The sequence below is a fragment of the Pseudophryne corroboree genome, chromosome 2, assembly GCF_028390025.1.
Source record: "Pseudophryne corroboree isolate aPseCor3 chromosome 2, aPseCor3.hap2, whole genome shotgun sequence".
In the NCBI taxonomy this organism is placed as follows: Eukaryota; Metazoa; Chordata; class Amphibia; order Anura; family Myobatrachidae; genus Pseudophryne; species Pseudophryne corroboree.
In genome coordinates, this window is record NC_086445.1 from 444,028,287 (window position 1) to 444,056,101 (window position 27,815).

A 27,815-nucleotide genomic window follows, 5' to 3' on the forward strand; every position below is an offset into this window, starting at 1 on the left:
ATGGAATCGCTCAGGGCGGTTATTGCAAGCCTGGAAGAGGGGGATTACATGGTATTACTGGACATCATGGATGCTTACCTACATGTCCCCATTTACCCACCTCACCAGGAGTACCTCAAGGTTGTGGTACAGAACTGCCATTACCAATTCCAGACGTTGCCGTTTGGTCTGTCCACGGCACCGAGGGTGTGTTCCAAGGTAATGGCCAAAATGATGATACTCCTTCGAAAGAAGGGAGTTATAATTATCCCGTACTTGGACGATCTCCTTATAAAGGCAAGGTCCAAGGAACGGTCGTTGTTTGGAGTAGGACTATCTCAGGAAGTGCTACAACAGCACGGCTGGATTCTGAATATCCCAAAGTCGCAGCTGGTTCCTACGACGCGTCTGCTGATATTGGGCATGTTTCTAGACACAGAACAGAAGAAGGTGTTTCTCCCGGAGGAGAAGGCCAAGGAGTTGTCATCTCTGGTCAGAGACCTCCTGAAACCAAAACAGGTGTCGGTGCATCATTGCACGCGAGTCCTGGAAAAGATGGTAGCTTCTTACGAAGCAATTCCCTTCGGCAGGTTCCATGCAAGGAACTTTCAGTGGGACCTGTTAGACAAGTGAGGATCGCATCTTCAGATGCATCGGCTGATCACCCTGTCCCCGAGGGCCAGGGTGTCTCTGCTGTGGTGGCTGCAGAGTGCTCATCTTCTCGAGGGCCGCAGATTCGGTATTCAGGACTTGGTCCTGGTGACCACGGATGCAAGCCTCCGAGGTTGGGGAGCAGTCACTCAGGGAAGAAATTTCCAAGGACAATGGTCGAGTCAGGAGACTTCCCTACACATAAATATTCTGGACCTAAGGGCCATTTACAATGCCCTAAGGCAAGCAGAACCCCTGCTTCAAAACCAGCCGGTGCTGATTCAGTCAGACAACATCACGGCTGTCGCCCATGTAAACCGACAAGGCGGCACAAGAAGCAGGATGGCGTTGGCAGAAGCCACAAGGATTCTCCGATGGGCGGAGTATCACGTGCTAACACTGTCAGCAGTGTTCATTCCGGGTGTGGAAAACTAGGAAGCAGACTTCCTCAGCAGGCACGACCTCCACCCGGGAGAGTGGGGACTTCATCCAGAAGTCTTCACGCAGATTGTGAACTGTTGGGAACGGCCACAGGTGGACATGATGGCGTCCCGCCAGGTCAAGAGACCCTCAGGCGATAGCTGTGGACGCACTAGTGACACCGTGGGTGTACCAGTCGGTTGATGTGTTCCCTCCTCTTCCTCTCATACCCAAGGTACTGAGGATAGTAAGTAAAAGAGGAGTAAGAACTATACTCGTAGTTCCGGATTGGCCAAGAAGAACTTGTTATCCAGAACTACAAGAAATGATCTCGGAGGACCCATGGCCTCTGTCTCTCAGACAGGACCTGTTACTGCAGGGGCCCTGTCTGTTCCAAGACTTTACCGCGGCTGCGTTTGAAGGCTTGGCGGTTGAACGCCGGATCCTAACGGAAAAGGGCGTTCCAGATGAAGTGATTCCTACGCTGTTAAAGGCTAGGAAAGACGCTGCCTGAAGTTCAGACGTTGTTACGGGAGTGCTGCATATTCAGCCCCCTTTTGTGCCTCCAGTGGCACCTTGAGATCTCAATGTAGTGTTGGATTTCCTAAAATCACATTGTTTTGAGCCACTTCAGAACGTGGAGTTGAAGTATCTCACGTGGAAAGTGGTCATATATATATATTTGGCCTTGGCTTCGGATAGGCGTGTGTCAGAATTGGCGGCTTTGTCATGTGAAAGCCCTTATCTGATCTTCCATATGGACAGGGCTGAATTGAGGACTCGTCCCCAATTTCTCCCTAAGGTGGTATCAGCGTTTCATTTGAACCAACCTATTTTGGTGCCTGCGGCTACTCGGGACTTGGAGGCCTCCAAGTTGCTGGATGTAGTCCGGGCCCTGAAAATCTATGTTTCCAGGACGGCTAGAGTCAGAAATACTGACTCGCTGTTATCCTGCATGCACCCAACAAGCTGGGTGCTCCTGCTTCTAAGCAGTCTATTGCTCGCTGGATCTGTAGCACGATTCAACTTGCACATTCTGCGGCTGGACTGCCGCATCCTAAATCAGTAAAAGCCCATTCCACGAGGAAGGGGGCTCTTCTGGGGCGGCTGCCCAAGGGGTCTCGGCATTACAACTTTGCCGAGCTGCTACCTGGTCGGGGTCAAACACGTTTGCAACATTCTACAAGTTTGATACCCTGGCTGAGGAGGACCTTGAGTTTGCTCATGCGGTGCTGCAGAGTCATCCGCACTCTCCCGCCCGTTTGGGAGCTTTGGTATAATCCCCATGGTCCTTACGGAGTACCCAGCATCCACTAGGACGTCAGAGAAAATAAGAATTTACTCACCGGTAATTCTATTTCTCGTAGTCCGTAGTGGATGCTGGGAGCCCGTCCTAAGTGCGGACTCTCTGCAATACGTGTATATAGTTATTGCTTAACTAAAGGGTTTTGTTATGAGCCATCTGCTAATGAGGCTCATTTGTTGTTCATACTGTTAACTGGGTATAGTTATCACAAGTTGTACGGTGTGATTGGTGTGGCTGGTATGAGTCTTACCCTGGATTCCAAATCCTTTCCTTGTAGTGTCAGCTCTTCCAGGCACAGTTTCCCTAACTGAGGTCTGGAGGAGGGGCATAGAGGGAGGAGCCAGTGCACACCAGATAGTACCTAATCTTTCTTTTAGAGTGCCCAGTCTCCTGCGGAACCCGTCTATTCCCCATGGTCCTTACGGATTACCCAGCATCCACTACGGACTACGAGAAATAGAATTACCGGTGAGTAAATTCTTATTATATATATACACAGTTGCCATAACACTGAAATAAGCATCAGTGTGGCAAAAATCGAGGGTTAGGTGACATTGTAGGGAGTATGGTGTAGAACAGGAATGTCCAAACTGCGGCCCTCCAGCTGTTGAGAAACTACACATCCCAGCATGTCTTGATACAGCTTTAGCATTCTCTGACAGCAAAACTGTGTCATGGCATGCTGGGATATGTAGTTTCACAACAGCTGGAGGGCCGCAGTTTGGACATGCCTGGTGTAGAAGATAATCTTAAGTAAGAGAAGGAAAAGCACATGAAGGGAGAGGGCCCTGCTTGTGAGAGCTTACATTCTAAGGGGGAGGTGGGGACACGGATGGGGTAGACAGTGAGAATGGAGAACAGAGGGTTGAGATGAGATGGCTGGGTTTGATAAAGAAGTGGGTCTTGAGAGCCTGTTTGATGTTTTGAAGAGAGGTGGAAAGTCTGATAGGGAGAGGTAGAGAATTCTAGAGATAGGGAGCAGCACATGCAAAATCTTGGAGGATAGAATGGGAAGAAGCAATCAATTGGCAGGAGAGGCAGCATGCATTTGTGGAGTGAAGAGGGCTTGCAGGAATGGGAAGAAAGATAAGGTCAGAGGTAAACATGGAAAGGAAATGGGTGAGGACTTTGGAAGTGAGTGTGAGAATCTTAAATTGAACTCTAAAGGGGAAGGGGAGCCAGTGTAGGGCATATAAGAGAGTGGAGGTGAACATAGTCCGTTTAGAGAGAAAGATGAGCCAGCCAGCAGCATTGAAAACAGATTGGAGTGGAGAAGCGGTAGTGAGGGAGGCCATATAGGAGGAGATTACAGTAGTCCAATCTGAAGATGACCAGTGAGTGGTTGATGGTCTTAGTAGCATCCATGGTGGGAACGGGTCTGTTCCTGGAAATATTGTTGAGATGGAATTGGTAGGACAGCAAGAGGTACTAAATGTGTGGTTTGCAGGAGAGGGACGAGTCAAGGGTAAGTCCAAGACAGCGCATTCAGCAGCTAGAGGAGATAGTTATGTCGTCAATAATGGCATTGTGGGAAGTGAGGTTATGCGGGAAGGAGGGAAGATGATCAACTCAGTCTTAGACATGTTAAGTTTAAGAAAGCGCTGTGATAAAGAAGTCAAGGTTGGTAAGATGCTGTGGCGGATCTCTAATGGGTGCAATGTTTGCAGTACACATGGGCCCCTGGGGTACAGCGGTGCCCACACCGCACACCCTGCATCCATTTTTTTAATACATCTCTGGAATCCTCTGCCGGCAGCAGCATCTCTCAACAAATCTACGGTAAAGGGCTCATCTGCCATTTTCCGGAGATTTGTGTATGTGCAGTAAGGAAATCTCTGGGAATGTGTCCGGCGCACCATTTTCCCTCTAGTGCTTAGAGCCTATTGCACTGACGAGCGCAGACTACAGAGGATGAGGGTGTTCTGGGAAAGGGTCTGGTGGGATGTGATGTCCTGACGTATGTAATCAATTTTGGATAATTAGTAGGTGGCAAAGTCAAGGGCAGAGAATGAGGAGGGAAGTCAAGGTGGGGGTGGGCAGTGGCAAAGAGTCTGCTGAACACCCGTGATCACCAGACAGTATCTTACTGGCTGGAATATGTGCGGGGCTACCCTTGTTTGAAAGAAGGAAGTCCCCTCTTGAAACTATGTACATATTTAGTAGTTACTGTCTGTCATTCATCAGACAATGCTTAAAACAGTATACAATTAGATTTTCCACAGATCTCACTAATTTCTCTTACGTCCTAGAGGATGCTGGGGACTCCAAAAGGACCATGGGGTATAGACGGGATCCGCAGGAGCTTGGGCACACTGAAAAGACTTAAACTGGGTGTGAACTGGCTCCTCCCTCTATGCCCCTCCTCCAGACCTCAGTTAGACTTTGTGCCCAGGACTGACTGGACACTCACTAGGGGAGCTCTCCTGAGTTTCTCTTGAAAAGACTTTTGTTAGGTTTTTTATTTTCAGCGAGACCTGCTGGCTACAGGCTCCCTGCATCGTGGGATTGAGGGGAGAGAAGCAGACCTACTTCTTAGTTTAAGGGCTCTGCTTCTTGGCTACTGGACACCATTAGCTCCAGAGGGTTCGATCACTTGGCGCGCCTAGCTGCTTGTTCCCGGAGCCGCGCCGTCACCCCCCTCACAGAAGCCAGAAGAAAGAAGTCGGGTGAGTATGAGAAGAACAGAAGACTTCAGGACGGCAGAAGATTTCAGTAACCAGGTACAGCGCAGCGGTAACGCTGCGCTCCATGCTCCCATGCACTATCACTAACGGCACTCACAGGGTGCAGAGCGCTGGGGGGGGGGGGCGGCGCCCTGGGCAGCATGTTACTGGGGTCCGAGAGCCGGCAGAAGCCTTTTCGGTGCTTCGGCACCGTTTCGCAGACCCCCGCCGGTATTTTAATATTTTCAAATCTGGCGTGCCGGGAAGGGGCGGAGCTTAGCCGTGCGGCTCACAGCGCCATTTTCTCCTCCACACGCGGCTGAAGGAGGCACTGGCCCGGGACCTCCATAGCTCCTCTCAAGTAACGGGGAGCTAATCGAAGGGGGGGCGGGGCGCAGTTTTTGGTGCATTTGATTATAATTTAGCAGCGCTGGTCACGTATATCCCTTGACGGGATATTGGGGCGCTGAGGTGTGAGCTGGCATACTCCCTCTGTGTCCTCTATCTGGGCTTCATTGTGGGCCTGTCCCCTAGCTGAGACATTCTTTGTGTGTCGATAATGTGTCGTCATGTCTGAGGCTGAATGTTATTCACCGGAGGAGGTTATTGGGGGAACGGATGCGGGTCTAGATTTGGGCCTGTCAGCGCAGCCGACACCTGATTTACTCACATTGCTAAGTAACAGACGCAGGTGTGGAAAAAGTCCATGGAGGAGGCTTTGTCTCAGGTGCAGACCCCATCGGGGTCGCAAAAGCGGCCATTTACTCAAGTGGTAGATACTGATACCGACACGGACTCTGATTCCGATGTCGATTTCACTGAGGCTGCTTTACATCCACGGTTAGTTAAGAGTATTCAGTACATGATTGTGGCTATAAAAGATGTTTTACACATTTCTGATGAACCTGTGGTACAGGAAACAAGGATTTGCTTGTTCAAGGGAAAAAAACCTGAGGTGAAGTTTCCCCCCTCTCATGAAATGAATACTCTTTGTGAAAAGGCTTGGGAGTCGCCGGATAAGAAATGGCAGATTCCCAAGAGGATTTATATGGCGTATCCTTTCCCCTCTGATGACAGGGAAATATGGGAGTCGTCTCCAAATGTTGACAAAGCTCTATCTCGTTTGTCTAAGAAAGTGGCGCTTCCGTCTCCTGACATGGCAGCTCTCAAGGATCCGGCGGATCGAAAGCTGGAGACGTCTCTGAAGTCCATTTTCGCTAATTCGGGTGCATTGCTCAGGCCTGCAGTGGCGTCGGTGTGGGTAAGTAGTGCTATTGCTAAATGGGCTGAGAATTTAGCTAATGATATGGATACCCTTGATAAAGATAATGTTCTTTTGACTCTTGGTTATATCAAGGACGCTGCAGATTACCTGAAGATGCGGCGAGGGATGTTTGTCTCTTGGGCCAATGCCATGTCGATATCGGCCAGGAGGGTGTTGTGGATCCATCAATGGAATGCTGATGCCGACTCCAAGAGAGCTATGGAAGCTTTACCCTTCAAAGGTAATGTCTTGTTTGGGGATGGCTTGGCGGACCTAGTCTCTACCGCGACGGTGGGTAAGTCCTCTTTTCTTCCCTATGTTCCCACACAACACAAAAAGTCACCACATCAGCAGATGCAGTCCTTTCATCCCAATAAATACAGGCGTGGAAAAGGTTCGTCCTTCCTCGCTTCTAAGGGTAAAGGAAGGGGAAGGAAGTCGCCTGCCGTGTCCGGCGCCCAGGACCAAAAGTCCTCCCCCGCCTCTACCAAGTCCACCGCATGACGCTGGGGCTTCCCTGGGGGAGTCCGGACCGGTGGGGGGCTGTCTGCGAGTCTTCAGTCAGGTCTGGATTCAAACAGACCTGGATCCTTGGGTCCTAGAGATTGTGTCTCAGGGATACAAGCTGGAGTTTCGGTAGGTGCCCCCTCACTGGTTTTTCATTTCGGCCTTACCAGTGTCTCTTCCGGACAGGGAGGTGGTGCTGGCAGCGATACAAAAATTGTGTCAACAGAGGGTCATTGTTCCCGTTCCCCCATTAACGGGGGTAGGGGTTCTACTCGAGCCTCTTTGTTGTGCCGAAACCGGACGGTTCGGTCAGACCGATTCTGAATCTAAAATCCCTCAATCCATACTTGAAAGTTTTCAAGTTCAAGATGGAATCTCTTCGAGCTGTGATTTCCAGCCTAGAAAGGGGGATTTTATGGCGTCAGTCGACATAAAGGATGCCTACTTACACGTCCCGATATATCCTTCGCATCAGGCCTTCCTCAGGTTTGCGATACAGTATTCTCATTACCAATTTCAGACGTTGCCGTTTGGGCTTTCCACGTCCCCGAGGATTTTCACCAAGGTCATGGCAGAAATGATGGTTCTCCTTCGCAAGCAAGGGGTTACAATTATCCCGTACTTGGGCGATCTCCTGATAAAGGCGAGGTCCAAGGAACGGTTGCTGAGGAGTGTAAATTTGGTGCTGTCGGTGCTGCGACAACACGGTTGGGTGCTAAATTTGCCGAAATCTCAGTTGATTCCGACCACTCGGCTGTCTTTTCTGGGCATGATTCTGGACACGGAGTTACGGAGAGTATTTCTTCCAGAAGAAAAAGCTCTGTAACTGCAGTCGATGGTCAGGGAACTTCTGAGGTCGACGAGTGTGTCAATCCATCACTGTACTCGGGTTCTGGGAAAAATGGTTGCTGCGCACGAAGCCATTCCGTTTGGCAGGTTTCATGCCCGGGTGTTTCAGTGGGACTTGCTGAGCAAATGGTCCAGGTCTCACCTGCACATGCACCGGAAGATAAGTCTATCTCCCAGATCCAGAATTTCTCTACTGTGGTGGCTACAAAGTTCTCACCTCCTAGAAGGACGCCGGTTCGGTATCCTGGACTGGGTACTTCTGACAACAGATGCAAGTCTCCGGGGCTGGGGTGCAGTCACCCAAGGAAGAAACTTCCAGGGGAGATGGTCGCTCCAGGAAGCTTGTCTCCACATAGATGTTCTCGAGTTAAGAGCCATTTACAACGGCCTGCTACAAGCAAGAAGCCTTCTTCAGGGTCGACCTGTACTGGTACAGTCAGACAACATCACAGCGTTGGCACATATAAACCGTCAAGGCGGAACAAGGAGCAGAGCGGCAATGGCGGAGGCCACAAGAATCCTTCACTGGGCGGAACAACACGGGAGCGCCCTGTCAGCAGTCTTCCTACCGGGAGTGGACAACTGGGAAGCAGATTTCCTCAGCAGACACAATCTCCATCCGGGAGAGTGGGCTCTTCACCAAGAGGTATTTGCAGAGGTGACAAAGCGTTGGGGAATTCCGTTGATCGACATGATGGCATCTCGTCTCAACAAGAAGCTCCCGAGGTATTGTTCCAGGTCACGAGACCCCCAAGCCAGTGCAGTGGACGCCCTGGTGTCTCCGTGGGTGTTCCAGTCGGTGTATGTATTCCCTCCACTTCCTCTCATTCCAAAGGTACTGGGGATCATTCGACGAGCAAGGGTTCAGGCGATTCTCATCGTTCCAGATTGACCAAGAAGGGCCTGGTACCCGGATCTTCAGGAATTACTGATGGAAGATCCTTGGCCGCTTCCTCTAAGAGAGGACCTGTTGTTGCAGGGTCCATGCGTGTTTCCAGACTTGCCGCGGCTACGTTTGACGGCATGTAAGTTGAGCGCCAGATCTTAGCTCGTAAGGGTATTCCCGGGGAGGTCATTCCCACTCTCCTTAAGGCTAGGAAGGAGGTTACGGCGAAACATTATCATCGTATTTGGAGAAAGTATGTTTCCTGGTGTGAGACTAAAATGGCTCCTGCGGAAGATTTCCATTTGGGTCGTTTTCTCCACTTTTTGCAGGCAGGTGTAGATGCAGGCCTGAAATTAGGCTCCATCAAAGTGCAGATTTCGGCTTTGTCTATTTTCTTTCAGAAGGAATTAGCTGTCCTCCCAGAGGTTCAGACGTTTGTAAAGGGAGTATTGCATATCAATCCTCCGTTTGTGCCTCCGGTGGCTCCATGGGATCTTGAGGTGGTCTTACGGTTTCTCATGTCTTCCTGGTTTGAACCTTTGCGTAAGGTTGAGATGAAGTTTCTCACTTAAAAGGTAGTCATGCTGTTGGAGCTGGCGTCTGCCAGGCGAGTGTCAGAGTTGGCGGCCTTATCTCATAAGAGCCCGTACTTGATTTTTCATTCGGATAGGGCGGAATTGAGGACTCGGCAACAATTTCTGCCGAAGGTAGTTTCTTCGTTTCACATTAACCAACCTATTGTGGTGGCGGTGGCTACGGATGCTGTGGCAGTTCCAAAGTCTCTGGATGTTGTGAGAGCTTTGAAGATCTACGTCGCCAGAACGGCTGTTGCCAGGAAAACTGAGGCGCTGTTTGTCCTGTATGCTTCTAACAAGATTGGTCATCCTGCTTCAAAACAGACTATTGCACGCTGGATTTGTAGTACGATTCAGCAGGCTCATCTTCGGCCGGGCTACCGGTGCCAAAGTCAGTAAAAGCCCATTCTACCAGGAAAGTGGGCTCATCTTGGGCGGCTGCCCGAGGCGTCTTGGCTTTACAGTTTTGCCGAGCGGCCACCTGGTCGGGTTCGAACACTTTTGTTCTATAAGTTTGATACCCTGGCTGATGAGGACCTTGCGTTTGCTCAGTCGGTGCTGCAGAGTCGTCCGCACTCTACCGCCCGGTCTGGAGCTTTGGTATAAACCCCATAGTCCTTTTGGAGTCTCCAGCATCCTCTAGGACGTAAGAGAAAATAGGATTTTGGTACCTACCGGTAAATCCTTTTCTCCTAGTCCGTAGAGGATGCTGGGCGCCCATCCAAGTGCGGACTGTTACTTGCAGTGTATTATTTGGTTGGTTAACTTAGTTTATACACTGGTTGTGTATTTCTTGTTTCAGCTTGTTCCTGTTGTTAATTCATACTGTTATCTGGTTTACTGTTACTCCGGTTGTACGGTATGTTTGTGGTGTGGGCTGGTATGTTTGTAGCCCTTAGTTTACACAAAAATCCTTTCCTCGAAATGTCCGTTTCTCCTGGGCACAGTTCCTGTAACTGAGGTCTGGAGGAGGGGCATAGAGGGAGGAGCCAGTTCACAACCAGTTTAAGTCTTTTCAGTCTGCCCAAGCTCCTGCGGATCCCGTCTATACCCCATGGTCCTTTTGGAGTCCCCAGCATCCTCTACGGACTAGGGAAAAAGGATTTACCGGTAGGTACCAAAATCCTATTTTTGTGTCAAATGAAAAAGGGGTTTCTATCATTTAATGTAGTATGCTTTCTAGTTATGGGATTTACTTCAAAGGTAAAATGCAGATTATCCCACTTGTTCTTTTGGATGTTTGGGTATATGCGTGACCAAGGTTTATTTATACTGTGCTTTTTATGACTCATGTTCTGCATCTGTTGCTATGTAAACAGAAATGATTGTCCTACACATTTCATAAAAGTAGCTGAAGAAATAAAACTAGTATATGTGTAGTGTAAGAGGCTTGCCGTTTAACCGTCATCATTTACGTGAAAGAAAGCATGTCCATAAACTTGTGTGCTATACATTTCCCTTATTAACTCCCACTCAGTCCGCTGCTTGTCAGATGAGTTTGCTGTGACAAAGGGCACTGTGACATCAACATTTTGGTTGATTCAAGGAAAAAAAATATATATATTTCTCTTACGTCCTAGAGGATGCTGGGGACTCCAAAAGGACCATGGGGTATAGACGGGATCCGCAGGAGACATGGGCACGCTAAAAGACCTTGACTGGGTGTGAACTGGCTCCTCCCTCTGTGCCCCTCCTCCAGACCTCAGTTAGATTCTGTGCCAGGAGTGACTGGACACACACTAGGGGTGCTCTCCTGAGTTTCTCTGGAAAGACTTTATGTTAGGCTTTTTTATTTTCAGGGAGACCTGCTGGCTACAGGCTCTCTGCTTCATGGGACTGAGGGGAGAGAAGTCAGACCTACTTCTTCTGAGTTAAAGGCTGTGCTTCTTAGGCTACTGGACACCATTCGCTCCAGAGGGTTCAATCACTTGGTTCGCCTAGCTGCTTGTTTCCGGAGCCGCGCTGTCACCCCCCTCACAGAAGCCAGAAGTAAGAAGCCGGGTGAGTATTAGAAGAACAGAAGACTTCAGTGACGGCAGAAGACTTCAGTAACTGAGGTACAGCGCAGCAGTCGCGCTGCGCTCCATGCTCCCACACACACACCAACGGCACTCACAGGGTGCAGGGCGCTGGGGGGGAGCGCCCTGGGCAGCAAGTTACTGAGGGTCTTTTGCATATTCGGTGTCCGGGCACCGTGTACAATACCCCCGCCAGTATAAAAAAATTAAAATTTATGCGGGACTACAGCGCGCCGGGAAGGGGCGGGGCTTAGCCGCACAGCTTACCAGCGCCATTTTATCTCTCCACAGCCGCTGCAGAGACGCTGGCCCGGACCTCCCTTCTCCTTACAAGTACAAGGGAGCAAAACGGGGGGCGGGGGGGGGGGGGGGGCACAGGCAATTTGGTGCTATATATGTATATGTTTTACAGCGCAACCATCATATATTATTTATTTAGTAGTATATGGGCGCTGGGGTGTGAGCTGGCATACTCCCTCTGTGTTCTCTCTACAGGCTTCCCTGTGGGTCTGTCCCCTTTTGGCCGGTGTGGGTGTGTCGGTACTGCGTGTCGACATATCTGAGGCTGAGTGTTCCTCCCCGGAGGAAGTTACTGGGGGCGCAGAGAAAGAATTGGGAATGACTCTGTCGGCACAGCCGACTGCTGATTGGGTAAATATATTGAGTACATTGAATGCAAACGTGGCATTATTGTCTAAGAGGCTAGATAAATCTGATTCTCAGACACAAACATGGAGAAAATCCATGGAGGACGCTTTGTCTCAGGACCCCCTCAGTGTCACAAAAACGTACATTTACCCAGATGGCAGATACAGATACCGACACAGACTCTGATTCCAGTGTCGACTTCAATGAGGCCAGTTTACATCCGAAAGTGGTTAAGAGTATTCAGTACATGATTGTGGCTATTAAAGATGTTTTACATATTTCTGAAGAGCCTCCTGTTCCAGATAAGAGGGTTTGTTTGTATAAGGGAAAAAAGCCTGAGGAGACTTTTCCCCCACGTCATGAACTGAACGCTCTTTGTGAAAAGGCTTGGGAGTCGCCTGACAAAAGGTGGCAGATTCCCAAGAGAATTTTTATGGCATATCCTTTCCCCTCTGACGCCAGGGAGAAATGGGAGTCGTCTCCCAATGTGGACAAGGCTCTGTCCCGACTGTCCAAAAAGGTGGCGCTTCCGTCTCCTGACACGGCTGCCCTCAAGGATCCGGCGGATCGCAAGCAGGAGACGACATTGAAGGCCATTTTCGTTACTACTGGTGCACTACTCAGACCTGCTGTGGCGTCGGCATTGGTGAGTAGTGCTATTGCTAAGTGGGCTGATAATTTAGCTTCTGACATGGATACCCTTGATAAGGATAACATTCTTTTGACTCTTCGTTATATCAAGGACGCTGCAGATTACCTAAAAAATGCAGCGAGGGATATTGGCCTCTTGGGATCAAGGGCCAATGCCATGGCGGTTTCGGCCAGGAGGGTGCTGGATTCATCAATGGAATGCTGATGTCGACTCCAGGAAAGCTATGGAAGCTCTCCCTTTTAAAGGTAGTGTCTTGTTTGGTGACGGCCTCCTTGACCTGGTGTCTACCGCTACTGCAGGTAAGTCATCTTTTCTCCCTAATATTCCCACACAACAGAAAAAGGCACCCCATTATCAGATGAAGTCCTTTCGGCCTAATAAATACAAAAAAGGAAAGGGCTCGTCCTTCCTCGCTTCAAAGGGTAGAGGAAGGGGAAAAAGGTCGCCAAAAGTCCTCCCCCGCCTCTACCAAGTTCACCGCATGACGCTGTGGCTCCCCTGTGGGAGTACGGGCTGGTGGGGGGCCGTCTCCGAATTTTCAGTCAGGTCTGGTTTCAATCGGCCCTGGATCCTTGGGTCTTAGACATAGTGTCCCAAGGGTACAAACTGGAGTTTCAGGAGATGCCCCCCTGCCGCTTTTTCAAATCGTACTTGCCAGTTTCTCTTCCAGAGAGAGAAGTGGTAAATGCTGCGATACAAAAGCTGTGTCAACAGAGGGTCATTGTCCCGGTTCCCCCGTCCCAAAGGAGGGAAGGGTTCTATTCGAGCCTCTTTGTCGTGCCGAAGCCGGACGGCTCGGTCAGACCGATTCGGAACCTAAAATCCCTCAATCCATACTTGAAAACGTTCAAGTTTAAGATGGAATCTCTTCGAGCTGTGATCTCCAGCCTAGAAGAGGGGGATTTTATGGCGTCAGCTGACATAAAGGATGCCTACTTACATGTCCCGATATATCCTCCTCATCAGGCCTTCCTAAGATTTGCGGTGCAGGATTGTCATTACCAATTTCAGACGTTGCCGTTTGGGCTTTCCACGGCCCCGAGGGTCTTCACCAAGGTGATGGCGGAAATGATGGTACTCCTACGCAAGCAGGGGGTCACAATTATCCCGTACTTGGACGATCTCCTGATAAAGGCGAGATCAAAAGAGCAGTTGCTAAGAAATGTGGAACTCTCCCTGACGGTTCTGCAACATCATGGTTGGATTCTAAATTTGCCAAAGTCTCACTTGATTCCGACAACTCGGCTGCCCTTCTTGGGCATGATTCTAGACACGGAACTACGGAGGGTGTTTCTTCCGGTGGAAAAAGCTCTGGAAATCAAGACCATGGTCAAGGAGATTCTGAGACCGGCAAGAGTGTCGATTCATCAATGCACTTGAGTGCTAGGGAAGATGGTTGTAGCTTACGAAGCCATTCCGTTTGGCAGGTTTCATGCCCAGGTGTTTCAGTGGGATCTGCTGAACAAATGGTCCGGGTCTCACCTGCACATGCACCGGAAAATAAGTCTATCTTCCAGGACCAGAATTTCTCTCCTGTGGTGGCTGCAAAGTTCTCACCTTTCAGAGGGATGCCGATTCGGAATCCAGGATTGGGTCCTACTGACCACAGATGCAAGTCTCCGAGGCTGGGGTGCAGTCACACAAGGAAGAAGTTTCCAGGGAAAATGGTCAAGCCAGGAATCTTGTCTCCACATAAATGTTCTCGAGTTAAGAGCCATTTACAACGGCCTCCTGCAAGCGAAGAACCTTCTTCAAGGTCTCCCTGTTCTGACCAGTCGGACAACATAACAGCGGTGGCATACGTAAACTGCCAGGGCGGAACAAAGAGCAGGGCGGCAATGGCGGAGGCCACAAGAGTTCGCCGCTGGGCGGAACAACACGTGAGCGCTCTGTCAGCAGTCTTCCTTCCGGGCGTGGACAACTGGGAAGCAGACTTCCTCAGCAGACACGATCTCCATCCAGGAGAGTGGGCCCTTCATCAAGAGGTATTTGCAGAAGTGACAAGGCGTTGGGGAATTCCTCAAATAGACATGATGGCGTCTCGCCTCAACAAGAAGCTTCCGAGGTATTGTTCCAGGTCGAGGAACCCCCAAGCCAGTGCAGTGGACGCCCTGGTAACTCCGTGGGTTTTTCAGTCGGTGTATGTTTTCCCTCCACTTCCTCTCATTCCAAGAGTGTTGAGGATTATAAGACGAACAAGGGTTCAGGCAATACTCGTCGTTCCAGATTGGCCACGGAGGGCCTGGTATCCGGATCTTCAGGAATTACTCGTAGAAGATCCTTGGCCGCTTCCTCTAAGAGAGGACCTGTTACTGCAGGGGCCATGCGTGTTTCCGGACTTACCGCGGCTGCGTTTGACGGCGTGGAGGTTGAACGCAAAATCCTAGCTCGGAAAGGTATTCCCGGGGAAGTGATACCCACTCTCCTTAAGGCTAGAAAGGAGGTCACGGCAAAACATTCTCACCGTATTTTGGAGAAAATATGTGTCGTGGTGTGAAACCAAAGCAACTCCTGCGGAGGAGTTTCACTTGGGTCGTTTCCTCCATTTTTTGCAGGCAGGCGTGGATGCAGGCCTGAAATTGGGTTCCATCAAAGTGTAGATTTCGGCTTTATCTATTTTCTTTCAAAAATAATTGGCCGCCCTTCCTGAGGTTCAGACTTTCGTGAAGGGAGTGCTGCATATCCATCCTCCGTTTGTGCCACCCGTGGCCCCGTGGGATCTTGAAGTGGTGTTACAGTTTCTTATGTCTCACTGGTTTGAACCTTTGAGAAAGGTTGAGTTAAAGTTTCTCACTTGGAAAGTGGTCATGCTTTTGGCCTTGGCGTCTGCCAGATGAGTGTCAGAATTGGCGGCTTTGTCTCACAAGAGCCCATATTTGATTTTTCATGTGGATAGAGCGGACTTGAGGACTCGTCAGCAATTTCTGCCGAAGGTGGTTTCTACGTTTCACATAAATCAACCTATTGTGGTACCTGTGGCTACGGAGGCTGTCGCAGTTCCAAAGTCTCTTGATGTCGTAAGAGCTTTAAAAATTTATTTCGCCAGAACGGCTCTTGTTAGGAAAACGGAGGCTCTGTTTGTCCTGTATGCTTCCAGCAAGATTGGAAATCCTGCTTCCAAGCAGACTATTGCACGCTGGATTTGTAATACGATTCAACATGCTCACTCTTCGCCTAAGTCAGTAAAAGCCCATTCTACCAGGAAGGTGGGCTCGTCTTGGGCGGTTGCCCGAGTGGTCTCGGCTTTTCAACTTTGCCGAGCAGCTACGTGGTCGGGTTCAAACACTTTTGCTAAGTTCTATAAGTGTGATACCCTGGCTGAGGAGGACCTCATGTTTGCTCAATCGGTGCTGCAGAGTCGTCCGCATTCTCCCGCCCGGTCTGGAGCTTTGGTATAGACCCCATGGTCCTTTTGGAGTCCCCAGCATCCTCTAGGACGTAAGAGAAAATAGGATTTTAATACCTACCGGTAAATCCTTTTCTCCTAGTCCGTAGAGGATGCTGGGCGCCCATCCCAGTGCGTACTTTTACTTGCAGTTGTATTGTTGGTTTCGGTTACACGAAGGTTGTGTATCGGTTATGTTCAGCTTGTTGCTGGTTTTAGTTCATACTGATATCTGGTATTCCTGCTAATCCAGTTGTACGGTGTGTTTGTGGTGTGAGCTGGTATGTATCTCACCCTTAGTTTAACAAAATCCTTTTCCTCGAAATGTCTGTCTCCCCTGGGCACAGTTCCTATAACTGAGGTCTGGAGGAGGGGCATAGAGGGAGGAGCCAGTTCACACCCAGTCAAGGTCTTTTAGTGTGCCCATGTCTCCTGCGGATCCCGTCTATACCCCATGGTCCTTTTGGAGTCCCCATCATCCTCTACGGACGAGGAGAAAAGGATTTACCGGTAGGTATTAAAATCCTATTTTTTGTATGAACCTTTTAAAGCAATGTGTCACTTGGTAACCATTACAGCTGGTTCCCAGATATGTGAGCAGCCATGATCAACTCTATAACACCTCTTCGTTGTATTAATATAATAATCGAAAACATATGGGTGGTAGAGTGATGTGGTAAAGAAAGATTGAATTGAGTAGAATTATGTTTATATATAGCCTACTGTCACTTATGGATTGCGTGGTCTCTCCAATTTGTAATGCACATTGGCGTGTGTTGAATGCCCTCTGATGGATTAAGTTTTGCTGTATTGGTGAATAATTTGTTAAACTTTACAATCTTCTATCATAAAGTTTGATATACGTTGTAACATAGAACTTTATTTGGATGTCTAGATCTAACCCTTAACTGAATACTTGTGACTGTGGGTAATTGGTTAAGTAGCCAGATGGTTTTTGTTAAAATTATTTTGAATTATAGTAAATGCCTTTTTTATATAGTTATCTGACATTACACTTGTTGATTATTCTATGTGGCAACCAGCCTTATATGCATATAGGGGTATATTTAATTGAAGTCAAAACTGCCGTCTTGTCAGAAAGACAGCAGTTTTCGACTTTTTCAGGTCAGAAGGGGTTCCGACCTATTCAATCCCCGGCTTTTTTATCCGACAAGTCGGGGAATTTGACTTGTCGGAAAGCACGTGGATCGGCGGAATAGCTGCCGATCCGCGTGCTTCTGTTGGAAATGGGGCCAAATCCGACAGGTTTCTGACCATCTCAAAAAAAGTCGGATTGAGATGAGGGAGCCGAGAGGAGGAGAGGGGGGAGAAGGCGCGGGGAGAGCAGTGCTACAGCATCGTAGCAGGAGGATGTGTCACAGCCGCCGCTCACAGCAGCGGCCACCCGGCTCCAGCAAGCGAGACATCACTTGCTGGAGCCGGGGTGGACGCTGCCGTGAGCGGCGGCTATGACACATTTTCCTGCTACGCTTGCTGGAGCCGCTGCTGTAGCGCGGTTCTCCCCGTCTCCCCCCTCTCAGCTCCCTCATCTCAATTAGACTTTTTTTAAAGTCGGATTGAGATGGCCATTGAATAACCCTTGCCGGATTCATTACGACAAATGCATGTCGTAATGGATCTGACTTCAATTGAATATACCCCATAATGGTTATACACAATGTGAGACAGAACATTGTGGTACTTCTGTTTAGCCCTTAACATGTAGAAATCAGAGCAAGCAATGTGCATGTATTAAAATATACCTTATAAGCAATGTGCATCAAAGGCGGAATTACCATTGATGCAGCAGGTACATTGCATTGAGGACTATGGAGCCCACTGTTGCCCAGACCAGCAATGAGTTATCCCCTGGCCCCCCTGCAGACTATTTTGAGCAGTGTCAGATGAATGGCCCAGTGCAGACAGCATGATGGGCCCCACTGTCTGAGGAACCTATTCCTGCCCCCACCAAGGTATCCGCACTGTGCAGAACATTGTGCATTTACCCCGTCACCAACTGACTCCCTGTCACCCACTGCTTACCCTTGTCACCTTCTGTCTCCACCTGCATTCTGCTGTCGCCCTCTGTCTCCCCCAGCCATACGCTGTCATTCTCTGCCTCTCCTTATCACCTACTGCCATGTGGCATATTGTTAACTTGGGTTGGGGTCGAGGAGGGGGGCCCAAATTATATTTTTGCACCTGGACCCACCACTCACAAGTTCCGCCACTGATGTGCATGAAGCATCTGGAGCACGTTTAGATAGTTTTGTGTCTTGCAAGTGACCATAATGCTGTTTTTCTACTTAACAAAACACTGCAGCTCAGGGTTGGACAGGAGTACAGAGGAAACCCCTGATAGGCCCCACTGTCAGAGGGCCCTACTCCTTCTCTAAGTTTCATGTTCCAGAATGTGCACTTGAATGATACATATGTTACCTTATACTGCACAAGACTGTGGTGTATTTTCTACAGTGCATTGCTGTTATTAATCTGGTACATTATAATGCATGCACTAGCAGTAATTACTATATATATATATATATATATATATATATATATATATAATCTATCTATCTCAAGGGGACTATACCATGCACTTTCTAATGGTTAGCCAATACCACTGCATTACCCCGTTGTGCCCTTCATGCACCAGTCCAACACTGCTGCAGCTATTACAGTACAATGCCCCTGGAAAATCCAGGTCCAAACCACATGTTCCAGTAGCTTGATATGCTGCTCATATGACATTCTCAAATTCCATATGCTCATGTTGGCTGGATGAGTGAGGTCGCACTGGAATCCAGGACACAGCAAGCTTCTGCCACCTAATTGAGTCTGTTTGATGGGGGCTTTTAGGCAGATAAGGACATACCACAGACGGAGAGGAAGAACCAGGAACTTTTTTGTGGAGATGACTAGTGTGTAGAGGGCCCAGGACCAACAGACTGTCAATGTCTGCTATAGACTGTATAAATCGATATATGTTGTACTCCACTCTTCCTAGCTCTACACCTATAGAATTTCCAGCTCTCAATATTGAATGCCAGCACATGGCTATATGTAATATTGTATATTTCCTTTAGGGTATGGGATACCTGCACGCCAAGGGCATCGTTCACAAAGACTTGAAATCCAAGAATGTTTTCTATGAAAATGGAAAAGTGATCATCACAGACTTTGGTCTGTTTGGAATTTCAGGAGTTGTACAGGAGGGAAGGTGAGACTATAATAAAATGATATAATGTGGAGATGTAGTGACTACCTGGCTCTGGATTATGCCATTTTGTAGTTATGCGTAAGGAGTCCATGAGATTAAGTAGAACAGATTATTGTATGACTAGACAAAGATCTTACATGTTCCATTGAACTGATGAAGTACTAGGAAGCTTTAACGTAATGGTCACAAATATCCTGCAAAATGAATGTATATATAAATAAATATATCATTATATTGAAATTGTGTATTTACCAATTGAGGGTATCCTCTTTTTCTTGACGAATAGGCGAGAGAATGAGCTGAAAATAAGCCATGATTGGCTGTGTTATTTGGCTCCTGAAATAGTGCGAGAGATGGCACCTTTTAAGGATGAAGACCAGCTCCCCTTTTCCAAGGCTGCGGACGTTTATGCTTTTGGGTGAGTGAAACCACTGCCTAACCCACATGGACCCTGATGCATTGTGCTGTGTTTTATCCATGGGATGATCCATTCAGATCAGGTCCATTGGTGCTACAGTGTACTATATCATATTCCCCTGTGTATTATGTGAATGTTTCTTCCACCTGTGCTCGAAATAAACAGGCTGCATTTTCTGTGACATGTTTACCACTGTAGAGGACTGTTCTGGCATCGCTGCATAACTCTCTGTTCTGTATTCCCATTCTTTTCACTAGTATTCCTATTATTATACTCTATATATGTCTTCATTGTGCGCGTGCATACAGTTCATCAAATACAGCAATAAAAATGTAAAATCTAGATAGCATTAATGAAAACCTTTTAATTTTTGTTTCTGTGAAGGACTGTATGGTATGAACTGCAAGCTCGAGATTGGTCTTTTAAAATCCAAGCACCCGAGGCTCTTATCTGGCAAGTTGGGAGTGGTGAAGGTGTGAAGCAGGTTTTGTCTACTATAAGCTTGGGCAAAGAAGTCACTGTAAGTATATTTAAACTTGAGTTAAGATGCAAGAAAGCCATTGCTTATGTTGCTGATCCATAATGTATCTTTTCTTGAAACCATCAATCCAGTAATACACAGGTTCTCAAACTCAGTCCTCATGACCCCACACAGTGCATGTTTTGCAGGTCTCCTCACAGAATCAGGGCCGGCAAGAGAAATCTTGGGGCTCGGTACAGTGATATCCCTGGGGCCCCCTCAGATAATATATATATTAAAGTGCAACGGAATTTGCTGCGCTGTATAAGAAACTGTAAGAAAAATATATATATTTATCTATACGTGTATATAAATATATATATAGATCTCCTTCTTCCCCAGTCTCCCTCTATACTTCTTCCCACAGACTACACCGACTGTCTCTCCCCAATGACTGCGTGCTGCATTCCCAGCTCCCCCACCCCATCCCAAAGCCCTGTATCCCCTCGCCAATCCACTCTTTCCCCCGGAAAGAGACTCACTTGCGCTGCACTTCCCAGTATCCAGACCCTCACACCACACAGCAGGTACCATGCGGATCTCACACCCCACCAGAAAAAGCCGGCGCAGGGAATCCTGTCAGTGGAGCAGCTACCATATCCCGTAACTGCCTGCAACAGAGCTAGGCCCAGAAAGAACGGGCGCACACTTGCGCTGCACACAGTGTGTGAGAGGCTCCTGTCACTCTGAGGCTGTGCCCACATCGTCTACAGCTCGCTGCTGTATTTGGATAAGACGTCTCACATCCCTGCCAGGCACTAGGTGGCTGATCCTTGAGGCCCCTCTGATCCTTGGTGCCCAGTACAGGTGTTCCCTTTTGACCCCCCCTCTTGTCGGCCCTGCACAGAATCACAAGTGAAATAATTAGCTCCACCTGCTGACCTTTTAAAATGTGTCAGTGAGTAATTAATACACCTGTGCACCTGCTGGGTTGCCTGCAAAACATGCACTGTGTGGGGTCCTGAGAACAGAGTTTGAGAACCTGTGCAGTAATATTCCAACATTACAGTTTGTTGTGCAGTAGTTAGTGTGCTGCAGTCTTACACAGAGTATTATCCTAAAGCTATGATGCATTTTGGTTCCCCTGTACACTAGGCACAAGTAAGAAAAGTACATGTTTGAGGTTATAGTGCCTTCAATGTTTCTGAACTTTGACTTTATTCAGGAGATTCTTGCGGCATGTTGGGCCTTTGATGTCAACGAAAGACCAAGCTTTACCCTCCTTATGGACATGCTGGAGAAGCTGCCAAAACTGAATCGCAGGTTGTCACATCCAGGTCACTTCTGGAAATCTGCAGAGTGAGTAGCTAAATATTTTCTACTTAGACTGCTAGGGTGACACAGATCATTGTGGCATAGGGTAGAGATCATTGTTTCAAATTAATCATTTTAAGTTTACTGTATTCAAAGCAGCCCACTGCTGTGACGCTTAGTAGCATAAGGATCCAAGACCCAGGTGGCTCCTTAGTTTAATGACATTTATAATTTGAGTCAGAATAACAGATATGGAATTATTACTTTGGATATTGATTTGAGACTGAGCAGGTCTTTGTGGGTGGTGAGCAGTGGCACAGACCCTCCAACATGACCCTCCCCACTAGGTACAAAATGCTCTGTTTCTGGACTTCCCTCTTAATTTATGATTTCCATCACCTGTGTTGAACTAGTCAAATGATTAGAAAGCTGTTTCTTCACAGTTGATGGCAATAATAAATTAAGAGGGAAGTCCAGAAACAGAGCATTTTGTACCTAGTGGGGCGGGTCATGTTGGAGGGTATGTTGGCATATTTATATTGGGTGCTGTGTGTACAATGCACACGGGCCCTTGGGGTCCAGGGAGGCCCATACAGCACACCCTGCACCCATTTTTTTTCAAAACTTACCCTCCGGAGTCCCGTGTCGGCAGCAGCAGTGCCACAGGAATCACCAGATAATAGCGCAGTAGATATTTTCCTGCCATTTTGCACATGCATAGTAAGAAAATCTCTGGGAAAATGGCCACTGTGCCATTTTTCCTGAGACCTGCACAGTAGACTCTGAAACAGCACTAGGGTCCACCAGTGACCCTAGTGCCCAGCGTCTGCAGCGCTTCTGGCAAGAGAGGAAAGAGCCTAGACGGATCCTGTACATGGGCTGCCTCCTCTCTTGATACACCCCTGGTGGTGAGTAACTTGCTTGCTATAACTATTAAGCACAAGCATGATTTCTTCAAAATGTTTGTTATGATGCCCTGTTACATCTTGTTTCAGAATGAATTAGCAGAATATGGTGCTTTACTGAAAAAGGAACAGTACCACCTGAGAGGGAGACACTAATGTTCTCCATATAAAGCTAATTTTGTGTCATGGACTGAAATGTATTAAATGCATTTTATCCTGAACGCATTTTGTGTTTTTAATGATATGGCTGTATAGTGACCAACATAATGATGAGCAAACTTCAAAACTATGATAGGTGTCAGGTGGTACAGTAACATTTAAAGGCTAGCTTTGCTATGAAACATGTAGAAATCAAGGCAACAATGGATTATACAGTAATTACAGAAAATTCCTTTCTACTATACAGTATTAAATATAAAGAGAAAACCTTTTAATCAGGATGATGCAGCATGGAAATATTTGCTAGTAAATCCTATTGGATATTATGTCAGTATATTAATAATGGACTCTCTTTACCTTTGGCATGTTTTTGCTGATCTCCTCCTGGTTGCTATTCCTCTTTCCATTCTCCGTGATCCTGTGGTGAGGCACAACACCTTGACTGTCACCGCACTGATTTCTGATCCATCATTTTGTCATGTCACTACTTTTGTTTTCTCTTATAACTTTCCACATGACATGAATCTTACTTTGCATGTTCTATTTCTAAAAGACACTGGCATCATTTTTACACTAAGGGCCAATTCTACCAACTTGGTGGTCACATGCGCTGCCCAGTTGCTGACAAATGACTTGCCTGGCTTATTCCTCATATGCATTGTATTCTATGCACTATTTATTCTATCTAAAACCCCAGAATTACATTACAGAGTCCTAGGTAACTCTACATTGCAGGAAGCAAGTGGAAGTGAAGTAAAGTGAGGCTTTTCTTTGGCTGAGGAGATGTCGGTTATAAGCCTTTAGAACTTGTTGCGCGTCTTCATTGAGCCTGGTATAAAAGTGCTAACCGTGCAACACATTGCCAATGAAGTGCTAACAGTGCAACACATTGCTGCTTAACAAATTGTATATTTTCTGTGAAAGCAAAATCAGTTTATAGTTGAACTAAACCCCAAAACACATGTATTTTGTTATGAGGTTTAAGAAACCTTTATATATAGAGTACACTTGAAAGCTATACTGAAACCAGCTTTCTCCTGTGGCCATTATTACAAACAAGGCTTTGTCCAGGAGTTCAGCAGTATTATGTTATGTATGCACTTATTAATGGATGTACTCTGTTCTGAGTGTTTCCTTTGTAATAACAAAATAAAAAAAAGTGCAAAATATATTAAAAGTGAATAAAAATTCCTGCTGTAGCATACATTGCTGGCAATAGTGCACTTTACTTATCCCAGTGTGTGACTAGGCATGTGAGCTTACTACTCACAGAGATGATGTGTGCATCATATGAACGATGAGGACACAGCTGTACTGACACTGGAAGGCAAGTTCTGCTTTCCTCTTAAGATTTGGGGATTTGCTTGAACTTTAAACTGATTACGCCAAGCAAAGTCTGACGTCTGACATTATTAACAAACACAAATCTCCATGTTCAGTAGCAAGCTAACTACAACTATGGGATAGTAATAGTGAAACCTAGCACATGTTTGTTCCTATATGGAAACTGTAGTGTATGGATGTGTGTTTGTCTGATGCAACTAAAACCTCTTTAAAGAAATAAATGTTTTTTTCTTTTTTGTTCTTTTTACATTGGAGCAAGTGTTAATCAACCATTGTAGTGTCTCGGGGTTTTTTGTAGTTTGTTAATTACCTTTCTGCAAAGACACTGTAAAGCCGGGTACACACTAGATGATTATTTTTTTAATGATGTGGACGATAAAGACACATCGTTACGATAATCGTCCAGTGCGTACGCACAATATCGTTACCGATGAGCGCTCCCACGGGATGTTAACAGTATCGCCTATCATCCGAACATGCAGGTCAATGTGACGATATCGTCAGAAACTGCATGTTCGGGGTTGTGGCAGGATGACGTCACTGAATGAGCTCTTCAGATCTCGTTCAGTGTGTATGCACTATGTCGTTTGCTCGTAAGTTCAAGGGCAAACACTGACTATATTGCTCTTGCCTTAAGCCGGGTACACACATCGTCTAGTGTGTACCCAGCTTAAGGCAGGCCACATGAGTTTTCTATCGGTGTAATAACAATAACTTGCTACATTTCATAACTGTATCCTGATGTTACTAATATAATGTCCTCTCTAATCACTGTCGTAATAACAAATTTGTAGACCGTTGATTTATGTGTGTTTTCTCCTTGTCATAGGTTATAGCTGCTGGCCATCTAACTGGGCTCTGCCTTGCATGCTTCCATGCGTCTTCTGCTAATCTACAGCTTCGTGGACATTACCTACCATCCACAAAACAAATAATCACCAATAATAGAAAACCTTTTTTTAACCCTTTGGATGTATCTGCCGCTTTGATCTTTTCCCGCCGCTATTCTCTTGGTGTGGGCTGTGTGCTTAAATAACTGATTCTGACTGCAAGAAATCTACTCTGCACTAATCATAGGACCAGCTGTGTATCTAGTCTCTCAAGCACTGAGCCAGCAGTAACTTCTACTAAAGCAGGGTTACCAGCAGTCTAGTGTATTCAATGCACTGGGTGCTTTTCTTCTGTGTACTTCTAATAAGCACTGTTTCCGCCTCTGTGTGTATGTGTATGTGTGTTTTTAAGATTGTCGACCAAATAACAGCTAATTATTGCAGTTTTTACAGTCATCTTGCACTGTGGTACAATCTACTTATCTATATTTTAACGGTAAATATCTGTCCAGTTATAAAACAACCTTTAGAACCTATGGATGTCTATGACAATGTGTTACATACCAATGTGCTGATGGTTCATTTGTGGAATGGATTGGGTCTTCATAGATGTACACAATCTATTACCTCTGCAGAATGTTTATCTTTGATATGTACAAATCAGCAATGACCTAAGCGAACTCCAGTCTCCTGTCACCACAAGCTAATCAACCTAAGGCTTGGGCCACACATTGCGTTTCAGGGAGTCCCGCTCAGAAGGAAGGAGCCTGCACATGGTCTTTCTATCTGGCCGTCTACACATATGCCGCACCCGCCGGGTCTGACCTCAGCGCTGCAGTTGAGCAGGATGACAGGACTACCAGATTTCAAGTAGAACACATACATTTGAATGTATGTGTTCACACAGTACGGCTGTGCCGCACTGTGTTCTACTTGAAATGCAGTAGTGGCACTGGCCAGATGCCGTTCTGTGACATCCGGCGAAAACGCAAAAAATCCGGCGAAAATCGAAAAAAAGCTCCTTCCTGCCGAGCTGGTCCCGTTCGAAAATGCTGTGTGTGGCCCCAGCCTTAGGTTTCCATCCCTAGTCTCTCCAAGCCTCCAGTTGCGCAGTGTTAAGGCCCCCATATATCAGTAATAGAAAAAAAAACAATCTGCAGACTCTGAGTTTCTTCTCCAGATTTAACGATTCCCCAATCCACCAATCTGCGCCCATACATTCCAGATATTTTTCATTGATTTGCAGATAATTTTCAGCAAATACAGATTTGACAATCTTGAAAGGCTCATCAGTTACTAGAAAGGGTCTGCAAATCTGCTGATTGTTACTATACACTAGCAATCTACAGCACCAATTCATCTGTGAAATCCAACATGTTAGACAACCTGATTTAACAATACCAATCAGTTTTTGGGGACCTTTAAGGGGCATACACATGGTGCAATTTTAACTACCGATATGGACTTATATAGTCCATATCAGTAGTAAACATAGTGCATATTGCACCGCGTGTATACAGCTTGCGATGCTGGTGCACACTCCTGCGGGGTCGGCATCGCATGTAAAAATAGACTCTGCAGGCAGGTTAATTTTGACTATAAAGTGTACAATCTAGTACATTGTATAGTACATTGTAGTCAAAATTGACCATAGAAAAAATCGCCAAAATCACACCGTGTGTATAGCCAATATAGGTGGATTTTGGCTCTGGGATGATCAAGGGAAGCACACAGTGCAAATCTGCCACAAAGGCAGAATCGCACCATGTGTATGCGGCATAAATCTGTTTTGCAGGCCTGTGTGCTTGGAGGCTTTTGAGATTAATCAGGGCCTGTACAGTTAGCCACTACTGGAAGAGACTGCTGTGTCTTGATTAGATGTGCATAAGGAGTGATTTTGGGGGGGGGGAGGGGGGGGGGGGAGAGTTAGAATACTGTACCACAAGGCTTTCACCACATTGTGCCCTATTTTCCAGTGGTAAAATGTAAATTTAAGTACAGTAACTGCAGGACAATAACTTTGCCATTAAAAGCAATACATTTTCTGAAGTCTAGCATTACTGTGCTCTGTGTTTGGACAGCCGGTTATACATGTACAGTGATGCAGAAAGCAAGGAGTTGCATTTGCCCTGCTGCTCTGTATGTTCCTTCAGTGCTGGGCCTGCACCTCATCATGTTGTAACTGCATCCCGTGCCCTCCTCCTGATCTTGCCTTGGGTCAGCAGCCTATGTAATATTTTGCTGGTTCCTCTTTTCACCAATGACACGGACTTATCTTGTGGTCTACCCCACAATGTTTCAGTAGAAGTAGGTAGGACAGTATAGGTTATTGACTAATTTTGTCATTACAGGCAGCAATGTGGAAGTATGAGAAATGATAAAATAACGGTTCTGTTTGTACCATATACTTGGTGGGTGGAGGAACACTTATTTAATAGAGTAAATACTATTATATGTTATAAAGAACCACAATGTACAAACAGTAACTGTAAATTTACTGACATGTACTGTATACAGTATCTTCTGCAACTGTGATTTAAGCTGATGTATATATTTGCGAGGGATTTATTACGTGTCACCCGCACAGGACCTATTCACCCACCATTTGCCAGATTGCTGCCTTTTTGTTGCACAGTCTTTTACCAATAATTAATTCTAATCATTTTTGTAAAGTGGGTGAAGTGCAACTTGAAATGGTTTTAATGTCTGTTTTGTTCCCCTTCTTCCAGCATTAACAGTAGCAAAAGTATCCCCCGTTTTGAAAGGTTTGGCCTGGGAGTCTTGGAGCAGGGTAACCAAAAGATCTAGTCTGCCATGGGATATCTCACTGTCCTGTCCACCTGATGCTGCAGCAGCCGGCAGAGATTGGAATTGCAGCCAGTGATGACTCCCTATGTTGGATTCAATCTCTCTCTCTCTTACTGAATTTGCATTAACCCATTCTGCACTGAACAGGAACAAAGCTTAGCTTTGCCTATCACTTCCAGCACTGAATGGCCTAAGCTTTAACTCTACCTGCTGTTTTGGTTGTTTACATATTATTTTAGGCATGTGAGTTGTATTGTGTTAATGAAAATGAATAAATGTGACTGTTTTTTTTCTTTTTTTTCTAAGCTATATCATTTCTTCTCAATCACTCTAGAGGTGTCACTATTGGTGTTGCTCCACCTTAATACAATGAAATGGTCCTTTTATGCCTAAACCATAGTTCGCTCATGACAGGCAATACATAGAAGTAAAATATATTTGCTTTGTAGGGAGCATCTATAGTTAGTAATGCCATCTAGAATGTTTTGATGCAGTATCCGCAGAGGTTTTGGTTGTTTAGATAGATAACACAATTATTACCCACAACAAATCAT

At 46.6% G+C, this 27,815-nt stretch overlaps 1 protein-coding gene across 3 annotated transcripts in view; it reads left to right on the forward strand.

The window, feature by feature from the left end:
* The window catches only part of KSR1 (kinase suppressor of ras 1), a 369,929-nt gene extending 342,375 nt beyond the window's left edge, over positions 1 to 27,554 (forward strand). For all 3 annotated transcript variants that reach the window (XM_063953668.1, XM_063953666.1, XM_063953667.1), the window contains 5 exons: positions 18,890 to 19,023; positions 19,310 to 19,441; positions 19,826 to 19,961; positions 21,127 to 21,260; positions 27,183 to 27,554. In XM_063953668.1, the coding sequence (XP_063809738.1) occupies positions 18,890 to 19,023; positions 19,310 to 19,441; positions 19,826 to 19,961; positions 21,127 to 21,260; positions 27,183 to 27,261 (615 nt within the window). In that variant the 3' untranslated portion in view covers positions 27,262 to 27,554. The remainder of the gene's footprint in view (positions 1 to 18,889; positions 19,024 to 19,309; positions 19,442 to 19,825; positions 19,962 to 21,126; positions 21,261 to 27,182) is intronic.
* Positions 27,555 to 27,815: the final 261 nt, after the last annotated feature.